Source organism: Gadus morhua, chromosome 12 (genome assembly GCF_902167405.1).
Source record: "Gadus morhua chromosome 12, gadMor3.0, whole genome shotgun sequence".
Taxonomy (NCBI): domain Eukaryota; kingdom Metazoa; phylum Chordata; class Actinopteri; order Gadiformes; family Gadidae; genus Gadus; species Gadus morhua.
The window spans coordinates 21,276,125-21,287,370 of NC_044059.1; the positions used below are offsets into that span (position 1 = coordinate 21,276,125).

At 43.2% G+C, this 11,246-nt stretch overlaps 1 protein-coding gene across 2 annotated transcripts; it reads right to left on the reverse strand.

The window, feature by feature from the left end:
- Window positions 1-1,160: 1,160 nt before the first annotated feature.
- Window positions 1,161-5,931, reverse strand: rgs4 (regulator of G protein signaling 4). 2 transcript variants are annotated; one of them, XM_030373329.1, is made up of 5 exons: window positions 5,754-5,931; window positions 5,353-5,445; window positions 3,991-4,055; window positions 2,749-2,912; window positions 1,161-2,518 (listed from the first exon to the last, which is right to left on the reverse strand). In XM_030373329.1, exons 1-5 carry the CDS (start codon window positions 5,795-5,797, stop codon window positions 2,384-2,386), a joined length of 501 nt encoding a protein of 166 aa, XP_030229189.1. In that variant the 5' UTR covers window positions 5,798-5,931; the 3' UTR covers window positions 1,161-2,383. The 2 variants fall into 2 exon arrangements, with proteins under 2 accessions (XP_030229189.1, XP_030229188.1); XM_030373328.1 differs by having other exon boundaries at window positions 1,161-2,477; window positions 5,754-5,930.
- Window positions 5,932-11,246: the final 5,315 nt, after the last annotated feature.

Below are 11,246 nucleotides of genomic sequence, written 5' to 3' on the forward strand. Positions count from 1 at the left end.
TCAATGGAAAAGTGTGTTAAAGACACAGGCAGCTTCTTGGCTAAATATCTCGGACAATCACTCAAAATGATTCTATATAATATGACACACTACCTTATGGCACTGTAAACGTGGCAGTTATATGCCACTTTGTTGATCAACTTCAAACTTGAGGGTAATATTATAATACGTGTAAAATGTAATGAAATGTACATGTATTCACGCCAGCAGAGACGTAAAGGATGGCCATTGTTAAACTGGAGAGGTAGACAGATGGATTTTAGCCATCCGTAAGAAGAAGAAAAGGCTGTTTTAGAAGAAGAGGTTCAAAATGACCTCCAACTGAAGGTGATACCTGTCATGGAACACTGGACCTGTTCCATCTCGCCTCGTTTGATTCTAATTATGTGAAGCCACTTTTTCCACCTCGAATCGAAAGAGTTAAATATCAAAGCATGTTTTCAAATTTGGTTATGTTTATGATAGACGTAAACAGGATTAGAGTGTAACAAGTGGGACCATGTTGAATTGAGGTGGATGCATGAAGGAGAACTTCTCCGAATCAGGCTGCGTGAACCATAAAAGGGAATATGGGGCTGTGATATTGGGTCCCACGGTATATAACTCTGCAACGACTTGGAATTAGCCCTGTTAGATGGTTGTGTTCCAGGTTGTGTTCGTGGCATCGAAGGGGAAAACAAGCAATGACATCAAGATACAAGGGGCCTTCACCTTTTCTTTAGATCATCTGCTGATAGTCCTTATGGCCACTACAGCTGCTGTCCATTTCCCTACATCCCAAATTCAGCGGTTTTCTCCGAAAGGATGAAGATGACAAGTTATTCAGGGTTCAAGGGGCGGAAAGTTCATTCTGCTCAGTTACACAGCATGTTCTGGATTATTATGTTACCCTTTTTAACCTTGCTTCCCAAAGATGTTTGTGTGTGTGTGCGTGCGTGTGTGTGCCTGTGTGTGTACATGTGCGAGTGTGTGGGGAAGTTTGCAGGAAACAAAACATTAGTATTTAGAAGACCACATATTGACATCTGTATTTCAATTGGATCCTGGGAGCCATGCCCCCCTCTCCTCTCACCCAAATGAATGACCCACCACCAATATCCTTAACACAATACATGGATCCCATGATAAATATTGGGTACCACAATAGAGAATACAAATAATTCAGGTGGCCCCAAAGTAAATCTTTATTCAATCTTGGTTACATTCACATTATTATGAACAGCAGATCGCTACACCTGTGAGATAATACACACAGGTTTGACAGTACACTGCTGAGACTACAGAAATTGCATTTCAGGTTCATAATAATGTCTGACATGATTATGGCATGTTTTTCTTCACTTTGCTTTATCAACATCTCTATGCTGTATTCAAATACACCATATAAAGTATTAAAAGTGAAATTGTTGAAGTTTGTGCAAAAACCTTTGATGAAAAATTTTCCTCGATTTTCTTCTCTGCGTGCACCTTTACGTCTGTGTTTATGTTCACGTGCACATGCATGTGGTGCACATGCATTTTCCATCCATGTCACTTAGACAGAGGTAGACTTGGGTTGTTCTGTTGTGCTGTTTGTTGGTAATGTTTGTTGTTTTATCAATCAATACAACATGCTCAATCGTTTTTTGGGAACAGCTTGTATACTTGGCTGTGTTCAAACAAAGTTTTATAACAACACAAGTCAGCCTCATAGGGCACCATCCTTTTTTCTTTTCTGTTTTTACATATAACATATTGGCCACATATTTGGATGGATGTAGCCTGAATGTAACAAATGTTTAATCCCCTCGTTGCATGAGGGAATAATTACTACTATAAATAAGGGTTAGGGTTGGGGACTCAAATTCTAACTAAACTAAAGTAAAACACTTTCACATATATTGTTCCCTTTGCTATTGGCTGAACTACAAACCTACATTTACCAAACACACTGGCTATAGATAAGATATATATTACACACACAAACACACACACACACACACACACACACACACACACACACACACACACACACACACACACACACACACACACACACACACACACACACACACACACACACACACACACACAGAGACACACACACACACACACACACACACACAACACTCATATAAACACTCACACTCGTGTTTCTACACTAGCTGCCAACCTGATCCCATATAACTTACATAACATTCTATATTTTCTCCATTTAATTTAATTCAATATTTTCTTTAATTATTTCATTCTTTTAGTGTTTTTGGTCCTCTCTAGGCTCCAGCAGTCTTCTGCTGCCGCTGCTGGGTCCCTGTACTGCGGCTTTCAGAGCGGAGGCTCAGGTCCTGCATGGCTCTGGACTGGAGGAAGCGTCTGTAGGAGTCCTTCTCCAGCAGGATGTGGATCAGGCGCTGGGCCTCGTCGAAGCTTGAGGCCGACGGGCTCCCAGTCTCCAGGTTCTGCCGGGTCCCCTCACGTGTGGCTGCATCCAGGTTGACCTGCGGGGGGCAGGGTTGAGTGGTGGTGTTGGGCAGAAACCCTGTTAGGAAACACTGGTATGTCGTGCTTTGCTTTGGTACAATATTGTAAGGATGATGATAATAAAGAAAGTCAAATCAAACCAGATGAGATTTATTTGCGTAATTATCCAAGTCTTATAAAATCTGAACACATCAAGCTGTTGCTCTAGTTGCCTTATTCTAGGGTCATGATCTTAAATGAGGACCAATTCAGACGCATGCATTCAGAGATATTACAACTTCCAGTGACCTGTTTGGGTGAGTCCGTCTCAACGTATTTGACAAAGATAAGCTTGGCCTTGGCAGCCATCTTTGCAGGGGACAACTGCTTGAACTCCTTGCAGGCGTTGAGGAACTCTATGTTCTCCTCGCTGAACTCTGACCTCAGGAAGTTCGTGAAGACCTGGCGACCATCTGACACAGAACACAGTGAGAAGATGAGAGGGTTTAAATGGTTGCCCTCAACCTCAGGATGCCAATTTCAAATTGAGAGGGTCTGTGTTGACACACCCGCTCAATGAAAAGGAAACCACAGTATTCTAAATCTATAATTCAAGTGATTAACCAATAGATTAACACTTCAACAAAACTTCACAGACTCAAGTCCTAATGCGTCCACTACAGGAAATGGCATCATTCATTTTATGCTAATGTAATCAAAGATGGGGGGGCCGAGAGATCAGAAGAACTTGAGTGTGTGTGTGTGTGTGTGTGTGTGTGTGTGTGTGTGTGTGTGTGTGTGTGTGTGTGTGTGTGTGTGTGTGTGTGTGTGTGTGTGTGTGTGTGTGTGTGTGTGTGTGTGTGTGTGTGTGTGTGTGCGCGTGTGTCGGCCTGTGTGTGCGTGTGTATGTGGGTGTGTGTGAGTGTGCGATCATGTGTGTGTGTGTGTGTGTGTGTGTGTGTGTGTGTGTGTGTGTGTGCGTGACTGAACTGACTTTGGTATTGAGCGGGTCAAGGCATGGCTAGTTTCCATGAGGCCGTTGATCTCTTTAAGCACCCACGAGGACAGCCTTAGACTATACACAAACACACACACGCACACACATGCAGTGGCTTGACACTGTGCAAATTTCAGCCGTTCCCTAGGGACAACCCAGCAGTGCCTGGAGACACGTAGCTCTCTGCTGGAGCATGAGAATGCATCCTTATGTCCGGCGCCTGGCTTACTCCCTCTCAATGGAGACGCCATGATATAATCCCTAGTGCTGTGTGCCCATTAAGGGTCCTACTAGGACATAGGATGATAGCGTCTTATCATTAACAAGGTCAACCAACCCGCCTGCATAGTGGGATCCCCTACGGCATCCCACTGGGCTCAACAATGCTCTGACAGTCAAATGAGGCTGGAGAAAACTGTACGGTGGCCTTGAAGTTGGACCATAGGGATCTACCTTTCCTTTCATTCATCCGTCCGTCATCCATCCATCCATCCATCAGTCTGTCCCTCCATCCATCTATCTGTCGCCATAAAAAAGCTGTGTGCAGCACTCACCCTCACTGTTCATGAGATCGGTAAAGGACTTCTTCCATTTCTCCAACTCCGCAGCCGAGACCTCTCTGAAACAAAAATCAACGAGTGTATTTTATATCATCAAAAATATGCGCTACACATGAGCTCATATGGAGTCCTGCTTTTCAAGCAGATAAAATGGGTCGGAGTCTAACGGGAATCCAATTATCATGCACTCAAGTTGCCAAGACAGGCCACTCAAATCATGGCAAGTGTGCCTATTGATGGCATTTCTTCTGTGTGTCCAAGACTGAGTTTATTCGCTGACTTTGAGGTGCATATTAAACTATTTTCAGACATTTTCCTGACAAGTAATTCGGTGTTTAGACATCCATATGTGATTTTCTCTTCTTAAAGTTTTAGATCCCGTGTTCCATCACTATAAAATAGATCACCAGATGACATACTGGAATAGATAATATTAGTAGTGAACCTTTGGATGTTACCTGTGACAGAAGTGAAAGAGCCTTTACGTAAGTATGTCTTCCAAGAGTAGGATGAGATGTAAAATAATGATTGGTTATTGTTTTAGTACAAACACTAGACATCCTGTACTGTTACCTTTCTCAATAAGTCTTTTTTTCTTTAGTGTCTAGACAACACACTGCTAAAAGTAAATCCTATAGCAGAGGTTAATACCCAGCAACCCAGAGGAGAGAGCATTGCAAACATTGGATTGTGCCAGTAGTAGTTGAAAGGCCAGCACAGAAATCACAGGTGTGGTAGCACTCCACCCTCATTAAAAGGCACTGCCACTCATCCTGGCAGGGCTGAATAGCTACATTCAGCGGCATGTTTTTGAGAGAGCCATTGAAAAGTAGATGATAGGGTTGATAGGCTTAGAAAGGCTGAAGTGCTCAATGTAGAATAATTAAAGCTCAAATTGAAAATGCAAGGGATCATTGGACATTGTTAAGGAGTAAATACATGGCTAATGTATTTACATTTAAATTAGCCAAATGTAAATGTGTGAATTAATCATTTTATTGAAAATCAAATGTGAAAATAACTAATACGTAATCAGGAATGTAACAATGATTAATACTGACAGTAATAAAATAAAAATAATTGCAATAATTATCGTAATTTTTATAATATGAATACAATTATTAATAATATGAATACTAATAATGATATTAATACTATTACTATTAATAATAATGATTTAAAATAATAATACAGATAACAATTTGAAAAAACAATCCTCAGAATAATCTGAATGATTATATTTATAATACGAATAACAGCCTTATTATTACAATTACCATGACTGATATCATTTATATATACACCTTTAAATGTCGTTAAAAAAATGAATGACCACATAAAATAGCTTATGCCAACCTCTTAGTCTCCTTGTTGGTCTGCTTCTGGCTGACTGTCTGGGGCTCGGGCTTCTGCAGTAAGAAGCCTATCTTGTGCTTGATGTCTTTGGCACTGTGGGTCACACAAACAGCGGGCTGTAGTTATCAATAAAGGTCAGAAGCTACACACTCAGGTTTAAGCTACAATCAGCCATTTTCCCTAGCCCCACTTGGTTTTGATTAGATTGTGTTTTGATTGAGTCTCATGGTTCTCATCTAGTTGTTTGACCATTGGCCTATTAATAGATCCGAGGACCAATATGACTCATTCATAGCACCATTCAATCAAAATGAAGCGGGGCAAGGAAACATTGCTGACAGCAGCTTTAAGTCAATTATGTGTCTTGTATAACAACTTACGAGACAGACTATTGCCCTTACCTTTTCAGGCAGGTCGCAGGAAGCGTGGCTAATCCCTTGCACATAGTCAAATGAATGCGGATCTAGTAAAGAGAAAGAGGAGCTTTTATACCAACGAGAGCAGCAGTATAATGATGATAAGCAGCAGTGGGTTGACAGTGGCCTGAGCAGTAGCTGTATATGGCTTATCTGGAGATCTCCGCCCACAAAACGATGTTTTTATACACAGGCGGTTCAACACACACGCTGGCTGAGCCAAACTGACCAATCGCTCTAGGCTTACACACACAGACACTCCCCTGTGTGTCTGTGCGTGCGTCTGGATGTGTGTGAGGAAGAGAGCGAGACAGACAGAGATAGTGAGAGGGAATAGAGAATGTGACAGCAAGAGTCAGGAGCACACAATGAGCAGATGGAAACGAAATGTACCTCAAAGAAATTCTTCATAACAATAAGGTGCATTTCTTCTCCGGGGAAAAAAGGGTTTGTTGTTTGTTGAGTTTATGTTGTTGATCAACAAAAAGGCAAACACATTCTCAAACTATATTCCTCATTCAATATACATTGAAGGAAAAATGCAGTTGCCTATTGATTCAAAACAGTTATCTCTACATGTCGTGTCAGAATAAGAAGTCTATGGTACATTAAATTGCCTGACAACTTTTCTATAAGAATGGCCCCTTGGATGTGTTGCAAAAGGAGGAGTACAACTCAACAAAGCACAAAAGTTCCATCCTCCCTATGGAAAATAACCAGAAGTTGCTCTTGCAACGTGCTGGAGCAAACATTTACAAAAGTTATTTAGGTAATTATCTAGTGTGTGAATTTATTAGTTTGTTTGTGCGGTCAATTGCTAGCCATCCATATTGGAATTTTCTTGTGTTAATCATGAAAACAGATTAAAAATAAAGAATTGTGACTAAATAAAACCAGCATACTCTGGCAATGCTTTAGGTAAAATAGTATTTATAACTTTAGCATTGGAAGTAAACTCCCATTAAGTGTACTCCCTTTCGCTGTGGCTATGCTACAGTCTAATTTGGAATGATCTTAAAGCACAAAAGAAAATTGACAATGTGTTTAGTTGAGCACGTTCTGTGGCCATCACAGGCTGTTCCCAGGTAAAACATCACCCATCCTGTTGACTGTGGTTGCTGAATTTGCCTGACAACTACATCCAACAACCTTTTGAGTTACCAGCAGAGCCGGACAGTAACGGAGTACATTTACTTGAGTACAGTACTTAAGTACAATTTTGAGGGATCTGTACTTTACTCGAGTATCATTTTTTGGGAGTACTCATGACTTTACTCAAGTACATTTGAGAGGCAAATATTGTACTCTTTACTCCGTTACATTTCTATCCATGACCGTGAGTACCCGTTACTCCTTCTGAAAAATAAAAGGAGAAAAGAAAAATCACGGAAACCCTCAATTTGTTGTTTCCCTCTCAAACGTGATTCCCTCTCAAACTGATTAGGACAGCCTTCAGCCTATCAGCAATCACCTTCGCTTTCCGCCAAAGCCAACTCCATGGTCAGAATTAGATGAGAGACGATTGTTGATTTGATTGATAAAAAAACGGAGAAACTCACACATACATAGAATTGTTAGCTGAATTTTCTTTTCTGATATTGCATATTTATGTAAGCTGAGCAATTGTTTTTATGTTCTTGAGTATACTGTTATACTGTATACTATTGTGCTATTGCCATGGTAAAAAGATGAAAATTACATGATTTTACTTTCAATTCCTTTTACATTCTCCAAGGTGTTAACATTTTTCATAACTCCATGTAGGACGTTTCTATACATAAATGTAAGCACTGTGGCAGTAGTAATGCAATATTTAGAAAACATACTCTTGTACTCTTGATACTCAAGTACTTTTAAAAACAAGTACTTCAGTACTTTTACTTAAGTAGACATCTGACCGTAGTACTTTTACTTGTACTTGAGTAAAATTTAGCAAGGGGTATCTGTACTTTTACTTAAGTAAGGAAGCTGTGTACTCTGTCCGCCTCTGGTTACCAGCACAATCGTCTGCTTCGGCATGGTACGCCCAGACGCAAGCTCAGTTCGCGTTGCAGGAGATCACCGCGGATACAACTAATGTTGTAATCCATTTGTCTGTTACACTAGTACGTACGACCTGCGTACTGACGTAATTTCCTGTCTTGCAGCACTTATAGCGTTCCTGTTTCTCATTGGCTAGTCATTGTTATTGTTAGCTACATTAGCCTCTTTAGCAAACCAGCTCGAAAACAAACAACACAACTTTACATTGTATTGCACGCACAGCAAGGCCGTGCAAAGCATTAATTGGTGATCGGAATAAAGTAGCAATGTAATCAAGTGTGTAAGAGCATTTAAAATCGATATTAAAATGACCAACATGGTACAAATACAAAGAGAATAAATCTCTTCACGGCTGCAGCCATTTTTGTTGTCGAGTCCTACAGTCAACACGATTTACTTTAAGAATAGCGAGTGGGACCGACCAGAAGGGGGCGTTCCTCCGTGAAATGCCGCAAGAAAGCTAGGAGATTTACAATTCACGACTAGCACGTACCGGCATACCATACATATGGATTACACAATATGTACTAATACGTTGTGTCGGCTCTCGGAAAAGCACAAGCATCCAGATTGGTGAGCATCCTTAAAAATCCTACGGCAAGGGAGAAGGATACAGCACTCAAAGCCCACCTGTTGAACACGTTTGAACTGTCGTACGCTAGCAGTCTTTTCTCCCTTCAAGGACTTGGTGACGGCAAACCGTCTGTGCTCATGGACCGTATGCTTGATCTCCTGGGTGAGCAGGGACCCGATTTTCTTTTCTTTCAGCTTTTCCTGCGTCAGCTGCCTTCCCAAGTGAGAGCTGCATTAGCCAACACCACAATCACTGACTGTCGGAGACTGGCTGAAGTGGCTAATATGTTTTTCCTGGCGAGTCAAGGGCACTGTGTGGCTGTGCTTTTTCCCGTTCACATTGCTCCTGTGACATTGGACGACTCCACACTTATTGCTGCAACCACTTCTTGTCGGCAACAGTCTTCTGACCCGAGCAGTCTTCCGACCTGTGTTTTGACAATGAAAAGTTTGGACCGAAGGCTCTTAAATGTAGTTTGTCATGCATTTTCGGCGGGCAAGGAAGTGGCCATGAGCATCGGCCCCGTAGACAGGCTGCTTTTCATCTTCATTAGCATCTCCAGATGACGATTCTGGTGCGACACAGAGGATTGTCCTGCCTGCATCACGTTTGGACATGGTGACCGACAGCCACGGCCCCCCTATGGAAGTTGCTAATGGTAGCCCCATCCACACATTTGGAACGAGGTACACTGAGTTGTGGTTCGGAGGGCATCGGTTTGGCTGGGACTTTGTTACAGCAAAGGTCTCTGTTCCCCTTTTTGGTGTGCATATGGATTGTTGGTGGATGTAAAGAACCGCAGTTTGATTGACGCCATCATCAAACTGTTTGCCGTTGCAAAGGCTGAGTTTGCAAACATGGAACGCCTGGGTATAGTCCGCCGGTCTGACGGCCCTTGGGCATCCCCCCTCCCTTAAAAACGGGCTCAATATTTTCAACGCCTCATGGACTCTGTTTTTGTGTACTTGGATGACATCCTAGTAGCTAGCACCTCCAAATCTCAGCACCTGGTGCATTTCCGGACACTTTTTCTCTCCATCATCGATTTCCTGGGAAATAGTCAAATAGGACGGTGCAGCCCCTCTGCCGTCAAAGGTGGAGGCGGTCGCACAGTTCCCACGCCCGCTCACTTTCAAATCCCTTTAGGAGTTCCTTGGCATGGTGAATTTTTACCACAGTTCCATCCCTCGAGCCACCCAGCTCATGCTGCCCTTGCAGGAGGCCTTGCAAGGTAAGCCCAAGCACGATGTAGACTGGACTGAGAGCAGAGACAAGGCCTTTGATGCCACTAAGGCAGCCCTTGCGAATGCCACCATGCTGGCACATCCTTCTCACACAGCCTCCATCGCCATCACCTCGGACGCCTCGGACTACGCTCTCGGTGCCGTCTACGATCAGCGGGTAGGCGGGGCCTGGCAGCCACTTGCCTTCTTCAGCCGTCAGTTGCGCCCCAGCGAGCGGAAGTACAGCACTTTCGACCGGGAGCTGCTTGGTCTCTACCTCGCCCTCAGAACTTCCCTGCTGGAAGGTCGACCCTTCACCGCTGTTGTCGAGCACATCAGCTGACTTTCACGTGTCCAAGGTGGCTGAGCCGGGGTCTGCCCACCAGCAACGTCATCTGTCCTACATTCCAGAGTTCACCACAGATTTACAGCACGTTCCCGGTACGGACAACCAGGCGGCGGACTGCCTTTCATGGGATGTGGTAGGAGCAGTTCATCTTGGCCTGGATTACAACCGCATGGCAGAGAACCAGACCACGGACCCAGACGTGCGACTCCTGAGGCCCTCGACTACAGGGCTGAAAATAGAGGATGTGTTTTTTGGTGATGCCGGCACCACGCTCCTGTGTGGCGTCTCCACAGGCAGTCCTTGTCCAATCATTCCCAAGGGATGGAGACAACAAGTTTTTGATGCCATGGTCTCTCCCACCCAGATTTGAATGCGTCACAGAGACTGGTTGCAGCAAAGTTTGTTTGGCACGGCCTCAAGAAGGACGTTAGGGACTGGGCTAACACCTGTCTTGAGTGCCAGCGGGCCAAAGTACACCGCCACCCTAAACCCTGTTAGAGTTGTTCCTCGTGCCGGAGAGACGGTTTGACCATGTAAACGTGAATCTGGTCGGCCCTCTTTCCTCCTCTCACAGTTTCACCAACCTGTTGACCATGGTTGACAGGACCACCCGTTGGCCTGAGGCTGGGCCACTGATGTCGCTGGCATCTGTCGAGATGACACGGGCATTTATCAGCACCTGGGTTGAACAAGGGTACATTAATAAACCAATAAGTAACAAAAGTTAATGCAGTAATAATCAGCCCTCACAATTCCATAGGAATTAGGGTTGGGGATATGGTTAGTGGGTTATGGACAGGATTAGGGTTTGGGTTAACCCTAACCCTGTTAAATAATATATAAATGTATACCTTAGTCAACATGAACCTTACCTTAGTTATCATGAACACGATTAGCAAAAATGATCACCATTATTAAATGATTAAATCACCATTGGTTAACAGTCAATCAACTGTTAATTGTAAATTCATGGTGAAGTAGTAATTTACTAATGTTGTTTTATTTTTTTATTAATGCTGCCTTATTATAACATGTTACCAATGAGAAATAATGAAACCCTTTCATTTCAGGCACTCGTAAACTAATGCTTAATGTTCACGGTGAAGGGTGTGAGTGAAGTGCTGCCGGGGGCCCATCAAAGGCCCCTCCAGGCTCCTCCAGTATCACAGCATTAATAAAGCTGGTTATTCATGACAGACCTGAAAACACTAACCTAATTCCTCATCCTGAGCCGTGGTACTCCACTCTGGTTTATGAGATCGGGCCACAGAACAGGCCGGTCTGGTGCT

Bases quoted from the DNA above. Each gene is read 5' to 3' on its own strand.
- rgs4 (XM_030373328.1), bottom strand. From the start codon at position 5,797: ATGTGCAAGGGATTAGCCACGCTTCCTGCGACCTGCCTGAAAAG. The intron at 5,446-5,753 runs GTAAGGGCAATA...TGTGACCCACAG, and splicing joins CCTGCGACCTGCCTGAAAAG to TGCCAAAGACATCAAGCACA. The intron at 4,056-5,352 runs GTTGGCATAAGC...TTTTTGTTTCAG, and splicing joins ACCAACAAGGAGACTAAGAG to AGAGGTCTCGGCTGCGGAGT.